The sequence below is a fragment of the Dasypus novemcinctus genome, chromosome 9 (genome assembly GCF_030445035.2).
Source record: "Dasypus novemcinctus isolate mDasNov1 chromosome 9, mDasNov1.1.hap2, whole genome shotgun sequence".
Classification (NCBI taxonomy): Eukaryota; Metazoa; Chordata; class Mammalia; order Cingulata; family Dasypodidae; genus Dasypus; species Dasypus novemcinctus.
In genome coordinates this window covers 117,184,951-117,200,039 of record NC_080681.1, presented here as the reverse complement: position 1 = coordinate 117,200,039, position 15,089 = coordinate 117,184,951, and the positions used below count along the sequence as shown (strand labels likewise).

The 15,089-nt window shown below is 58.6% G+C and overlaps 1 protein-coding gene across 7 annotated transcripts in view; it reads left to right on the top strand.

Annotated features, from left to right (window-relative positions):
* The window catches only part of ARHGEF10L (Rho guanine nucleotide exchange factor 10 like), a 169,667-nt gene that overhangs the window by 61,894 nt on the left and 92,684 nt on the right, over positions 1-15,089 (top strand). For all 7 annotated transcript variants that reach the window (XM_058304283.2, XM_058304282.2, XM_058304285.2 and 4 more), the window contains exons 3-5: positions 325-510; positions 1,340-1,373; positions 13,646-13,737. In XM_058304283.2, the coding sequence (XP_058160266.1) occupies positions 325-510; positions 1,340-1,373; positions 13,646-13,737 (312 nt within the window). The remainder of the gene's footprint in view (positions 1-324; positions 511-1,339; positions 1,374-13,645; positions 13,738-15,089) is intronic.

Sequence of the window (15,089 nt, the reverse complement as noted above, 5' to 3'; positions counted from 1 at the left end):
AAAACGAAAGTCACACGTTCACGTATAGTTGCACCCACAGACACAGAAGCTTGCTCGCTCCCTGCCTCTGCTACCCACCTGCTTAGCAGCCTAACCCAACCACAGGCACCTTAGGGGCTTAGTAGGACCATCTGGCCTGTGCAGGACTTGAACTCAGTCTCTGAGAACGCCTTTTCCCTCCGCCAGACGCTCCAGCTGTCGCACGCGTCCAGGCTCTGGCCCTGGCCCACCGCGGCCAGCCTCCCTGAAGCATCTCTATGCTTGACCCAGCCCCGCGACCCCGCCGCCTGGCTAACTCCTGTTTCCTACCCACCCCTTCCCCAGGAGATCAGCTGGTTCCCGCAGCCCCAGGCCCCTCCCCAGAGGCGGAGGACGACCCTGGAGAGGCCTTCGAGTTTGATGACATTGACGAGGAGGAGGACACCAGCGTGGGCCTGGGCGCCCTCCTTGTTGCTGTGCAGGAAGATGCAGCCCCCCCACTGATCCTCTTTGACTCTGCCCCCATCACTGGTGAGATTTTCTGGGAGCCCACTTCCTCCCTCCAACCCCCTGCCCCAATTTCCCGGCCTCAGGCTGGAGAAAGCTTGGAGAGCTGGGCGAAGCCATTCTCCCGGCTCCCGGCTCCCGGCTCCCGGCTCCCGGCTCCCGGCTCCCGGCTCCCAGTGAGGTGTGGCTGCCGCTCAGCCGTCCCCAGAAAGCCGGAAGGGAAACCATCGGGAAGAAGCTGCATTCCATAGCTCTCCTTGGGAATTCCAGATTCCTAGCATTCCCACAACATCTGGCCCACTTTGGCACGCTGGAAGTGCAAGTGGCCGGCCCGGGCTTTGCTTTAGAGACGGCTGCTGCCCAGGCCCTGCCCGGCTGCTTCTCCCCGGGAAGCCACACCAGCTCCCCGAGGCTGCCAAGGGGAGCCGCCAGCCCTGGGGGGCAGGGCAGGAGGGCTCTGATAAGGCTGCGGGTAAATGACAGCTTCTGGCCTCCTAGGGCCTGTCATCTGGGAAGGGCTCTAGGGACCAGCTTAGCAGGAACTTCCCACAGACCTGGGGACAACAGGCGCCTTGAGAGGCCGTGGGTGGGGGCAGGGGGGCTGGTTCTGGCTGGAGTCGGGGTGTGGGCGACGGGGGTGGTACAGGTAGGACAGGTAGAGGAGCTTAATGACCGTGCAGTGGCGGCTGTGCTCGCCAGGCCTGGGGGAGGGGAGGCAGGAGCCCAGCAGGAGCCCAGGCTGGCCCGGCCTGTCTCCAGTGCCCCCGGGAGGCTGGGAAAGGGGGCGGGAGCGGGCTGAGCCCAGGGGGCCGGCCTCCTGCCTGACCAGCTCTCCCTCGCTCTTCTCCCGCAGACCCAGACCCAGCGGCCGCCCCGACCCAGACAGAGTAAGTGAACTTGGCCCTTTGCTTTGGTGGCTGGAAAAAGAGAGACGGGGCAGGGGCTGTGGGAAAAGGGTGGAGCTGAGGCCGAGAAGGCTCAGGGCAGGTCGTTGGCTCAGGAGGAAGGCATTTTTGTCACTTTCCTTTGTCTGGGAGAAGACATCTGTTCCCTAACACTTGCTTTAGTTCTTCTGTTTTCCCCAACAGCCTGTGCAGTAGTGGAGAGCAGGCCTGGCTCCAGTCCCTGTCTCTGCCCCTTGCTAGTGGTGTGACCTTGGATGAGTCACACGGACTCTCCAATGCCAGGCTTGTCGTATGATAGACATAAAGTCCCCCCTCCACTGGGTGGTCCTTAAGAACCATTGTCACCTTGACGGTCACTCTCACCAGCACTGTCACCATCGCTGCCCTTCGATGCCTGGAGCCTCTTGGAGGCAGGGCATTGTGGGGGCTGCCCGTGTCTTAGTCCTGCCCCAGCACTGAACCCCTGGCCTTGTGTAAGTCAGGGTCCCTCCGGGCTTTGGCTTTCTGGAATGTCAAAAGGGCCAGTCCCTGGCAGAACTGATGCATCAGGTCCTAGCCGCGTGGAGGCCCCCTGGCCTGGGCCGTCATTCTGGCCTCGGTGCCCTCTGTGGTCTCAGCGGCAGATCGTGGCCTCTGGGCCTGGGAGGGGAGGGCCCAGGAGTCCTCGTCTGTGTCCATTCGTGGGGAATGCACGGCCCCTTGGAGGGTTTCTGAGTAATTAAGGTCAGAGCTAGGGACCAGCCTGTCCTCCCTGATTCGGGACCTGCAGTGAGTCAGGAAAGCACGAGGTGGGTGGGGAGGGTTGTCTGCAGGCTGCTGTGTGCTCCCCAGGGGTTAGAGCCTCCAGGGCGTGCCAGGCCTCGGGAGGGGAGGTGCAGCCAAGACAAAGTGGGACGGAGAAGGATATGCAGCAGGGACTGGTGCTCTTGGTTCTCTCGAGCCACCCTCCTGGGTACCCCAGGCCCTCGACCTCACCGTCAGGGGCACTGAGCCCGGCGCCCTCTCTACCTGTGCCTTCTCCCTGGGCCCTGCTGTGCGGGCAGAACTGGCTTCAGAGCTGGGCCCCGATGACGTGGCAGGCGGATTGAGTGTCAGGCTGGCGCCCGGCACCATGCAGAGGCCAAGCAACCCAGCAGTCCCCATACCTGGTGCACACTGCGTTGTTTTACAATGGCCGGCGGGTTAAGATCGCCAGAGTGGGTGGGTGTTCTGGGCAGGAAGAGGGGCCCAGCCTCTGCCCTAACCCCCACCCTCTGCGGCAGCCACGCTTCTTCCACTCGCGCTGGAGTCCGCCAGCTCCCTTGAGCATCGAGGCACTGGGGACGCGCGCGCACGCTGGGGGATCACATCCCCACTTGGCCCCTCCCTGGCTGCTCGTGAACCCCCCTGAGCCTCAGTTGCCCCATCCAGGGGCTGGACATAACCACTGCTGCCTGGAAGCCCCATGAGGGAGGCGCGGGGCTGGCCTGTGGAGCACCCAGCCTGCCCGCCCCCCCGCGTCCATGCCTGGGGCCCGCTGCTTCCCCTCGAGATGGGGCCGAGGAGCCAGCTGTCTGCGCACCCAGCGCCCGGGGCTCCTGGGCTGGGCCGCGAGTGGGGGGAGGGGTGCATCTCGTCAACAGCGGCCGTGAGCGCCACCTTTACTCCTCAGGTGACCGCTCACTGCACGTGCACCCCGCTTCGGGGCAGCCACTCAGGAGGCTTTCTCAGAGGAGGATCCCAAGGGCCGGCTGCCACCTGCCAGGGCCCAGCCTCCTGACTCCTCGCCCAGTGCTCTCTGCATTTTTCCCAGCTCTGTTCCCTCCCTTTCGGGGCTCCGTTCACTTAAGTTCCAGCCACTTCCCTGAGTGGTGATTTTTCCCTCTGGAGTCCTCTGGGAAAACGATCAATCCACACTACTTCTGTTCTCATTATCTAAGAGAAGGAAAAAAAAAAAATCTTTATTCAATAAACACTTCCCCAAAAGTCTTCACTAAGCAAACACTGCTTTGAAAAACCAAACCTCAAAGCAGAGGGCGTTTTGCTTCCGCTCACTGCGTCCCCTCTGCAACCCCCGCCCCAGGCTTGGCAGTGGCCCCCGGCTTTGCCAGGCTGCCTACCTGGCCGCGGCCGGAGCAGGGGCCGCTGGACTCCCGAGGCTCCTGATCACAGAATAAGCGCCCAGCTCTGGGCACAGCTTTGGTCTCTAAGTGACCGCAGGCCCCACCTGGCTGCAGCTGGGGAGGGAAGGAGGCGCCCGGTGCTAGCCCCCCTCACAGGTGGTGAACTGGAGTCACAGAGGAAGTGGCAGTGAGCGGGCAGGCGGGAGAGTGGGTGGTGAGGTGAGGGCTGCAGGCTGGGTCTCCGAGGGGCTGGGAGCTCAGACCGTGAGCTCTGCTGCTCACGAGCCGTGTGTCACAGGGCAAGTGGCTTCCTGTCCCTGAACCCCTTTCTTCGCCGGTAAAATGGGGACAAGGGTCCTTGTCTTGCAACTCGGTGAGGTTAACGTGTGTAAAGTGCTTAGGCCGGTGACCGGCATGTGTCATCTCTGTGGTTGTTGAGTCCTGGTGACCACTTGGTTTGGCAGGGAGCTAGCTGGCTCTGCACCCGGGAGTCCTCCAGCCCTGGGCTTCACCCAGCAGGCACCGACCAGCTGTGCCACCCGAGCCAGCCTCCCCACCTCGTTTCCCTCTTTGCACCACAAAGACAAGCACACCTGCCAGGTGGGTGGGTGGTTGCGAGGACAATTGAGGCTTGGGTGACCAGGTGCCATGGCAGGCTCTGTAGCAGCTGTACTGACGGGGGTGGGGGCGGTATTGGGTCAGTCTCTGGCTCCAAGGCCTGTGGACTTCTCGTCCCCTCCCCTGCAGGCCCAGGACCAGGCCTACTTGCCCCTTGGGGCACCACCCCACCCCTGCTGGCATTGCTGGGTGGGTGTGGGCTGCGGCCCAGGCCACGGGGCAGTTCTGGGTTGGACGCCTTGCTCAACAACGTCAAGCAGGGAGGACGGCTGGGAGCACGTCCCGCCTGCTGCCAGGTAAAGGCAGCCTTCACAGGGCCGGGAGACTGCGGGCACGTGCACGCTCCTCCGTGGGACACTTCTGACGGAGCAGCAGATGGGCATGGTGACGACGATGATGATGATGGTTTACTGTGTGCCAGGCCCGGAGCTAAACGCCCAGTGTCACTTGCTCATGTCTCTAGGAGGCAGCGACTGTCATTACCATTTTACGGATGGGATTATTGCGGTTCAGGGAAGTTAGGTGGTTTGCCCAAGGTCACAAGTAGTTAGTAAATTCAGAAGAGAGGCTAGAACTGAGGCGCCTCTGACCCCAACCACGTGCTCCTGTCTCCAGGAATGGGCTGAGGACGCCACTTCCAAGCCCAGGAACTCCTCCTTCGGTTCCTGGCGAAGGGTGTGGAGGCGCCATATGATCTGAATGTGTGTGTGTGTGTTGGGGGGCGGTTACTGGGCGGTTATTGGGGCCAGCTTTGTGCCTGCTGAGAGCTCACCCCTGAGCTCCTGGGAGAGCGTTTCCAGGCCGTTGGTGGAGTGTTCCAGAGCCCTTACTGGGGAGCCGAGCAGAGTGGCCGAGGTGGGGCTGCCCAGACCTTGGCACTGCCCGGCGTGTGTGCAGGGTAAGGCTCCTCCCCTCGACATGGGAGAGAATGGAAGGAGCCCCCCCAGGGTGTGTAATGGACGGAGCGCGCGCCTCCCCCACCTGCAGGGCAGCGCCGCGGGCCAGGTTTCGGGTTTGCCTGTTGTTGGCTGCTGTAGCCTCAGGCCTTAGAGCAGCGCCAGGCCCTGGAGGGTGCTGAGGCCGTCCTCGTTGAAGGAGCGGTGGTCACAGGACGAGTGGCCTGCAAGGCCGTGACTCTCAGTGTCTCGATGAAAATGAGCAAACCAGTGGAGTGGAAATAGAACCTCTGACCCTGGGCCCTGACTGTGGCAGCGGACAGGGGCCAGGACAGAGGCCAGTGGGCAGGGAGGCCTGCACGGTCAAGCAGCCCGACGCCTCACGGCGAGGGTCCCCGTCCCCAAAGCCCCCGATGGTGCCGGCTCCGATTCCGAGCCACACACAGTGGTCAGTGTTTTGTGCCCGTGATCTCATTTATCACCCAGAGCCCTGTGAAACGTGGACTATTGATTATGCCCATTTTGCAGATGGGAAACTGAGGCGTAGAGAGTTGAATTGATCCAGGATCTCGTGGCGCTGGTAGATGACCAACTGCACCAGGCCGCACCCCTTCCTTTCCTGTGGATGGGTGCCCGTGCTCCGGCTAGCACCCTGAGCTCTGGTTCTGGGAGTCCCAGGCAGAAGAGCAGCCCTGAGCACCCAGTGGTGGTCGGGAAACGTGAGCCGAGGATCCTTGGCTTCCCGGGTTTTTCCTGGCCTCAGGCCCACACCGCTCGCCTTTGAGTGCCCCAGCCTCGTGGACGCCGGCTCCTCCGGAGTTGTTTGCTTTTCTGGCCATTCCTGTAGGGCCCCCTGCGGACACAGTACTGCCAGGGCTTTGGCTCCTGGCCTCAGCCCCAGGGACTCTCACTGGCCCCCTGGGGTTACCCGTCCTGCCCCTTCCTGAACTTACCTGGATAAGGTGGCTTGTGCTACCTCCTGGCCAGCGTCTCTCACCTGGCCTGGAGCTGGAGGGATGGAAGGGGCAGCCAGATTGCCGGAAGGGCCAGGGCTCTCCCCGGACACATCTGGTGCAGCTAGGATCAGGTCAGGAGGACGCCGGCCCAGGGCAGCAGTGCTTGGACGGCAGGTCAGTGAGGGCCATTGGGGTAGCCCTACAACCCACTCGAGAAAACCCCTCTTGGGGAGGTCAGTAGTGGAGTTATCACTCATAGTTTTCCAGGTTGCTGCAGACCCCTGGATCACCTCTCGCCCGCAGTTAAGAGCATTCGCAGTCTCTCTTGTCCTGTCCTGTCGGCGTGGGACCTGAGACCTGCAGATATCAGCTCTCCCCGCCGTGGGGCTGCTGCCCGAGGCCCTCCCGGGGGGCTTCTCTTCCCATGAATGACCTCTCTGCTTGGCCCCTTGCCAGCCCTGACTTGGCAAAGGTCTGTTTTCCACCTTTGTTCCTTTTCAACCCCTGCTGATGAAGTTTCTTGTTTCCACACCAGAGCCATGGCCTTTGGGTCACAGACCCTTTGAGTTCCCAGTATAAAGGCCACACACCCTCACCCCTGAGAAATGTCCACAGGCATCTGTCCATTATACAGAATGTCCCTTTAAGCAGGGGTCTGTGAGCTTGAATTGAAATTCAAAAAAACATGATTCTTGTGGGGACGTGTTGGTGTGGGCGTGATATATTTATTAAATAATACACAGTATAGTGTGGACTTAGTAAGGGGTCCGTGGTTTTCATCTGACTGGCAGAGGGGTCCCTGGAACACAGAAGGTTCAGAAGCCCTGCTGGCAGGTGCTGGTGAAGCCCACCCCTTCCTGGGGATAGGGACTCTGCCTTACTATTCTTTATGTCCCTGCTGCTGGGCACAAAGAAGGCCTGACGCTAGCTGCCTTGCGCACAGACTTTACAGTTTACGTAACCCTGTCCACACGTGTCTTATTTTGACCCTCGGATAACTGTGGGAGGCAGAATAGTGCCCTTCCCTCTCCTCTACAGCCCATGCCCAGGAACCTGTGCTTTACATGGCAGCAGGGACTTTGCAGTGGGATTAAGCAAAGGCTCTTGAGATGGGAGATGATCCTGGATGACGCGGGTGGGCCCAGTGTCATCACAGGGTCCTTAGAAGGAGGTCGGGATCAGAGAGAGACTGGAAGGTGCTCCGCTGCTGCCTTTGAAGGTGGAGGAAGGGGCCACGAGCCAAGGAGTGCAGGCGGCCTGTAGAAGCTGGAAGAGGCCAGGAAGGGCTGCCCAGTTCTCGTTCCCGCTGCCTCTCCTCCGTCCAGCTGCGTCTAAGAGCGCCACCTGCCTTGTCTCAGTTGATCCTCATGCTCCAAAGGGGCAGGCACCATTACAACCCCCATTCTACCAGGCTAGAAAAGGGCACATGGAGGATGTGCCATCCATCCATGGTACCATCCCACTTTACAGAGAGGAGACTGAGGGTTAGTGGAGAAGGTCCTGGGTCACTGAGCGAACGTGTAGGTGGGCGGGATCCAAACCAGAGCTGTGCGGGAGGGGCAGAGCAGAGGGGCTGGGACCCAGGTTCTGGAAGCAGACACTCTGGGTTTAAACCCTGGCCTAGTCTCATCTTAGCTCTGTGACCTTGGGCCAAGGACGTGTCTCTGCAAAGTGGGATGATAGGACCCATGGATGGAGCTCCCGGGAGGATTAGCTGAGATGTAAAGGATTAGCTGCCAGGCCAGCGAGCTGCTCCTCATCCCTGTCCAAGAGTGCTTGTAGGGCAAGTGGAACCCTGTGCTGCCAGTCCATTGTGAAGCTTTACCTGGAACGTGTCCCTTCCTTCCTTCCTCTCTCCCTCCCTCCCTCCCTTCTTTTTTCTCTCCCTCTTTGTCTCCTCTCCTTCTTTCTGTTTAGAAAACTATTACCTAAAATCTACCTTCCACCTGCTGCGTCCCTGTGCACCCTCTTTTGAGGGACACCCACCACATACATCCTATGTACTGACCTGGGGCTTGATTGTACATGCTGCTTCATGGCTCACTTGTTTACTTTATTGCTTATCGTGAGCGTTTTCCCACGGGAACCTGTATCCTCCTCCCGCACGAGCGTGGCTCTTGATGAGTAACTGCGGGGGGTCAGCACCTGCCCATGGTCTGACCACCAGGCCCGGGAGCCTGAGATGTCAGTGAGGGGGGTGCAGTCACTGGGAACAGAAGGCCAGAGGCTGGGATTAGAATCGGCATCTGTGGGGATGGGGACGGGCAGGATGCTGGGGTGGTTCGCTGGTGACCTTGACCCTCACTCCCCTGGCTTCCTCATGACCGTCAGTAAGCAGATCGATAATCACATGGTGGGGGCACAGGGCACAGACTGGCTCCTTTGGTGTGTAAGCGAGGACCAAGCCAAGCGTGAAGAGGTGAGTGTGGGCAGGCTGGAGGCACTGCTGTGCCCGGGGCATTGGAGGCCCTGAAACTGGAGATGGGCTGCCGGGAAGCTTGGGAAAGGCTGGAGTATTTGCCGGCTGCCGGACCCCATGCTACGTATCTTACATGCCTTCTTTTTTTTATTTTTTAAAGATTTATTTACTTCTTTTTCCCCCCTCCCCTCCTCCCACCCTGTTCTTTTTGCTGTCTGTATTGTCTTCTCATCTTTCTCCTCTAGGATTCACCAGGATTCGATCCTGGAGACATCTGATGGGGAGAGAGGTTCCCTGTCAATTGTGCCACCTCAGTTCCTGGTCTCTGCTGCACTTCACCTTGACTCTCCCCTTGTCTCTCTTATGATGTGTCATCGTCTTGCTGCGTGACTCACTTGCACGGGGCACTGGCTCACTGCATGGGTACTTGCGTGGGCACTGGCTCACCATGCAGGCACTTGTGCGGGCACTGGCTCACTACGCGGGCACGCTTTCTCTTCTTTTTCACCAGGAAGCCACAAGGATCAAACCCGGGACCTCCTCTATAGTAGGCGGAAGCCACATGCTTGAGCCACATGCTTTCATGCCTTCTTTATTTACTCCTGACCAGAACCCTAAGTGGGAGGTGTGACTACCCCATTTCACAGATCTGGAAACTGAGGCCTAGAGAAATGCTAAGTGCTTCACCTGCATCACCTCATTTAATCCTCCTAATGAGAGTGGAAGCGAGTATTCACCCCCTTCAACAGCAACAAGACATTAAGTGGCCCCAGTGCACAGCCAAGGGGCCGAGCTGCAGTTTGGTCGCAGGTCCGTCTGGCTGCAGAGTGCACGCTTCCTCATCTCTCAAGCTTGTGCTCTCCCTTCCTCCACCCTGGCTACACCCTGGAACCCGCGGCGAGCTTTGCAGACACATGCCCAGCCCCTCCCCAGATGAGGGGGCCGACTTGCTGGGGTAGGGCTCTGGACATTGGTATCTTCTAGGAGGCCCCTGGGTAGCTCTGCTGGGCAGCTGGTTTTGAATCACTGGACTAGACGATCGCTGATGTCCTTTCCAGCTTTAACATGGTGTACAAATGAGAAAGCGGCCAGGGCGGAAAAGAAATCTGGTGTCAGGTTTAATCGGGGCTTTGTGTTTTGCCTTTTTTTTTTTTTTTAGAAGGTTCACTCTGGTTACTTTATTTATTTATTTATTTATTTATTTATTTATTTATTATTGTATTTTTTTGAAGATATATAGATTGCAAAAAATGTCACATTAAAAAATACAAGAGGTTCCCACATACCCCACCCCTCACCCCCCACTCTTCCCACATCAACAACCTCTTCCATCATTGTCGCACATTTATTGCATTTGGTGAATACATTTTGGAGCACTGCTGCACCACATGGATTATAGTTTACATTGTAGTTTACACTCTCCCCCAGTCCATTTAGTGGGTTATGGCAGGATATATAATGTCCATCATCTGTCCCTACAATATTGTTTAGGACAACTCTAAGTCCCGAAAATGCTCCCACATTACATCTCTTATTCCTCTTCCTTGCCCTCAGCAACTACCGTGGCCACTTTCTCCAGATCAATGCTACAATTTCTTCCATTGCTAGTCACAATAGTTCTATAGTAGAATACCAGTAAGTCCACTCTAGTCCATATTTTATTTCTCCATCCTGTGGACCCTGGGATAGTGATGTCCACTCCACCTCTATATTGAGAAGGGGGCTTAGATCCACATGTTCGGTGGATGCTATTCTCCTGCTTGGAGTTGTAGTCCTTCTCGGTTCCCTGGTGTGGTGGTTGAACATCTTCACCTCCCTGTTAGCTGACCTGGGTAAGTCCAATGAACCAGAGAGTAGGAGTTGCAACTCTGCTGAGGCTCAGGGCCCAGCTGGCACATGGACATTCCAGAGATTCAGTTCTCCTGGATATATACCAACTCCAGTGCCAATCACAGGTTCAATAAAAGTGACAGAAGAGGCATGTGTAGAAAGATCACATCTGAGTCCAACTTCATCACATTCAGAAACACAAATTCCGAAGTAGGGCCCGCGGACAAGGCACTGAACTCCAGAGCCATCTGCCATGAGCATAGAACCTGTGTGTCTCCATAGCCCTCAGGAGCACCAGTGCCTGGGGTTGTGTCTACTTTGGTTGGGGAAGAAATGAAAGAAATTGCCTTGCTGCTGTACATACAGGGCAACACCTACTGCAGTGATGAAAGGCAAAAACGTCAAAAACAAAGTTTTATGATATTTTTCATTTTTTAATACCCCAATTTATTTTTATTTTAATTTTTAAAAATCGTATGTATTCTATTTCTAATCTTTAAACCTATCATTACTATTTTGTTTTCCTATTAATTGAATTTGGCAATATATTAGGCTTCATTTTTGAAGAAGTTTTGGACCACAGAGGGCTTCAACTATGGCAGGGGAGGAGCACTGGTGGGGGTGCTACTGATGGGGGACACATGGTTGGAAAGGAGTTCTCCAGGGCATGTATATAGGGGACATAAAAACTTTTGGCTATTCGGATAGTCGTTGGGTATTTTCATAGTAGTTACAAACAACGACCGAGGGAGTGCTGAGTTCCCAGCCAGGGGAGCTCTGTCACATTCCCCAGTGGAGCAGCCACAATCCCCCCAGTGCCTGTCTTTAGCGTCTCTTGGGTTTGGGGTGTGGAAGCAGTGTGGGGGTGGCATCCTAGCGGGGAGTGACACTCTGGGGGGGCTGCCCTGGGCAGTTGAGCCGCTCCAGCCCCCCCCAGTGCTTCCGACGGAGCTTTGCTCAGGGCCTTTGGAGGCAGACGTAGTCTGTTCCTATCTAGTACCCAAAGGTAAAATTCTTTCAGATTTTTCATACCTTGTCCTAGAAAAGGCCCCGGAAATGCCCCAGTGAGTGGGTTCGGTTGGCTCATAATCCTCAGAACCATTCTGGTTTCTGGGGTCTTCTGCCTGGCCCACCCCACTGTGCAGCCTCTGGGAAGGGACCCCGTGAAGTCCATTGTCCATAGAGAGTCACGGAACCACGGGGCCTGCACCAGCAGCGGCAGAGGTGAGTGGTGGCCATCACCTCTGAACGCCGGCTGTACCGGGGCTCCAGGTACAGGGTCCCACCTCCCACTAGGCTCTCCCTCCTCCCTGGCGAGAGAGGAGGAGGGGCGCAGAAGGCGCCCGCGGACCAGACCCTCACCAGGCGGTGCTCTGGGGCGTTTGAATTAAGCCTGGCTTACAGTGAAAACTGCCATGGGGCCACGAGGCCCCGGCTCGCTTCTTCCCCCAGACCCTTCCGGGGGGGCACGAGAACAGCCTGCCTCGCCCCTTCACCACTCCACGGTGGCTCAACTTCTCTTCTCCGGGGTTGGGGTCTGTCCTTTGCCTTTGAGTGGCTGCAGTGGCTTCGCCTCACGAGGAAGGTTAGCCTCGGTCTTGCCGTGTAAGCTGGGAGGCCTTGGAAGTGCAGGAAGCTCAGCCAAGCGTGAGCCCATCGGCCTGCCCGGGCTTTTCTGACTCTTTTCTTACCTGGAGCCTTTGGGCAGGAGTGTTTGCTCACGAGGAGAGTTATACTCTCCAGTGTGGTAGGGTCCCGTGTGGCCACTGGGAGCGGCTGCCCACTGGGTGGGGGCAGGCCTTGGCAGGGGGGCAGGGGCAAGGAGGGAGGAGGTGCCCCCAGCCTCGTGTCTTGCCGTGGCCTCTTTGCACCTTTACCTTGAATTCTACCCTGCTCCCCTGCACGTGACACCCCCTGCTTTGCGCGCGCGTCCCTCGCCTGGCAGGGCCTTGCCCTCTCGTCGGCCTGGGGAGCACCTGCCCCAGCCTGGGGGCAGCAGAGCTGGTGTGGAGACCAGGCCTTGCGGGCAGACAGGCTCAGCTCAGGCCACGCTCCACCCCTCGCCAGCCAGGGGACGGGGCCAGGTACTTGATGGTTGTGACCTGCTTCCTCAGCTGGACAGTGGCTGCAGTGACCTCTCTTGGAAGTTGTTGCTCTCAAGTGGGCATCCCTCCAGCATTCAGCTCAGCCTGGGCACAGAGTAGAGGTTCAGCAAAGTGGAAGTGAGGAGTGGGTGGTGGGCTCCAGCCCAGGCCCCCGAAGCACCCGTCTCCCTGCCCCTGGGGCTACCAGGCTCTGCTGTGCGGTGGGACCCCCAGCTCCCCAGCCCCGGAAGCCAGGTCCAGTAACTGGCCGGCTGCTGTCTGTTGACAATGTGCTCTCTGGAGCGTTACTGATTGAATCCCACCCCCAAAAAGACAGACTCAAGTCCTAACCCCCCGCTGCTGAGGATGTAGCTCATTTGTAAACGGGATCTTTGGTGATGCCGTTAGTTAAGGTGAGAGAGAGAAAACCAGATCAGTGCAGGCCCTAATCCAGTATGACTAGAGTCCTTAGAAGCAGAGGAATTTTGGACAGAGAGGAGGAGGCCGAAGGAGACAGATGGCCATGCGATGGAGACAGGGGCCGAGTTACGGATTGCCGGCGAGCCACCCCAGTACGCTGGACTTCAGAGAAAGCTCGCTCCTGCTGATGCCTTGATTTTGGACTTTGAGCCTCCAAAACTGGGAGAAAACACTTTCCTGATGTTTAAGCCAGCCAGCTGTGTCAAACTAAGACAGGGAGGCTTGTATTTCTGGTTTAATATGCTCATTACATTGTTCCAGATGCTTCTGTAGATGCCTGACTTCACCCAATAGTACTTCTCCCACCCCCACTCCCCCTTCAGAGCTGGCAAAGGGTCTTCACGTGTGCTCTTGGTTAACCTGCACTGCAACCTCGGTGCTGGGCGGTAACGGTATTTCTTGGAGGCTTGAACTCCATGAACTCGGGTGGACTCTGGAGCTTGCGTCTCTGACTCTACGCTGAGTGCTGTTTCTCTCCTTGAAAAAGATGGATGGCTGAACAGTCACAGAGAGGGCAAGGGACCTCATGACACAGCGACATGCTGGGAGCCGCCAGCCCTCAGCTTCCCTGGGAGAAGGGATTGGGAAGGGGTACCGTGTAGAGTGCTTGAGGCTTGTGGCGGTGGAGACGGTGGATCTTTGTGCATTTGTCGAGTAGCAGGGCAGGCCTTATCGTGCCTTCCAAAGACCAGCCGCGAGAGGGGAAGAGGCCTGTCTGATTCCTAGAGCCCCGGGCCTCCCCAGCCCCCTGACTGACAGCGTCAGCCGGGCCCTGACCCCTGTGCGCCCTGCTGACCTAGCAAGGAGCTGCAGAGGCTTTGGGACGGCCGTCCCCTTGATGGCCCCTGACCCTGTTTCCTGACCCTCAGCGTGCCGGCCGTGGTGAGCAATGGGGATGCCGTGGGTGCAGCCTCCTCCCGGGTCCGGCGTTCCACCTGGAAGCGGAAGAGCTCCCGACGCAGTGAGTGCCCCCTCCACGTCCCCACTGCCCGCCCCAGCTCTTAGCCAGGTCTCTGGACTGAGCACTAAGCTGGGCTCAGGCGGGTCAGGGGCCGTCCTCCTTGGAGCTGCCGGTGGCTGGGAGGCTGCTCTGGGGTGGGCGGCCACTGCCCATCCTCGGAGACGCGCCCCGTTCGACTCCTGATGAGTCGAATGGAGCCAGGGGCCCCGTGCACCTGTTTGGCAAATACTTATGGAGCTCCTGCAACAGGCCAGGTAGCTGGGTGGAGGGTGCACTGTGGATGCCAGGGCAAGTCTCTCTGGGAGAAGAACCAGACGTGTAGCCAGGGGGTTGCCTGCAGTGTGCAGGGGTCAGGAAGGGGAGGTGGGCCGAAGGAGGGCTGGGGCCAGGTCCTGCAGGCAGAGAGGGAGGGAAAGAGAAACCCGCTGGTGCTCGATCCCGGGGGTGAGGGGGAGCATCTGGGGCGATGACGAGCGGGTCAGCCTGATGGAGGGCAGCGTCCCAGGGGAGCGGGGAGGGGAGGCCGCCAGTCTCACCACCGAACCCTGGGCCGTGCTTAGGAGCTCGAGCTCTATCCCAGGCCACAGGCAGCCTCGGAAAGGAGTGATGAGCCACCTGTGCATTTCAGTCTCATCGCTCGGGGTGCAGGTGAGGGTACAACACAAGGGGGGCCAGGAGCCGAGTGACAGGGGCTGTCACGGCAATCCAGGAGAGAGAGGCTGCTGTGCCGAACGGGGTGGACTGATTGTCTGTTTAGGAGGCAGAGTGGGAGGAAGGGAGGAAGCACCGATGGTGGCCCCAGCTGGACACTGGGGCCGATGGTGGGGAGCGTCAGGAGCTGCCAGGGCCAGCAGGGACCTTCCAGTGCACCTGCCCCTACACCCTATACCCTGTCTTCCGGCAAGGTCTGGGAGCCACAGAAGGGACTGGTTTTCCAAATCTAGCTCAGCAGGTGCACTCCCTTCCTTGTGGAGGCAGAGACTGGGCTCCCTCCCGTTTCCACCTGGGCAGCTGCTAAGGTGGTCGGGGTGCTCTCTGCCCTGCTCACCGCTGCCCAGGGAGATAGTGGGGTGAGGAAGGAGTTCATCGATTTAGCTTTTCGCTCATCGGGACCCTGCTGACTGAATTTTGGGGGTGCTTTTCTCAACCCCAGATCTGCCCCGGGCCCCCGTCATTTTCTGCTTACTCACTAGCACTGCTTTGCCCTGGCCAGACTCTGGAAGTGGTTCCTTTGGGCCCCTGCTCCGTGGGACGGGGCTAGTCCTGGGGGCCTGGGCTGCGAAGATGCTCCCCGGGCCAGGGCCCCGGTGCTGGGCTGCTTCTTGCCCCCTGAGGTGCTGGATGGGGGGCCC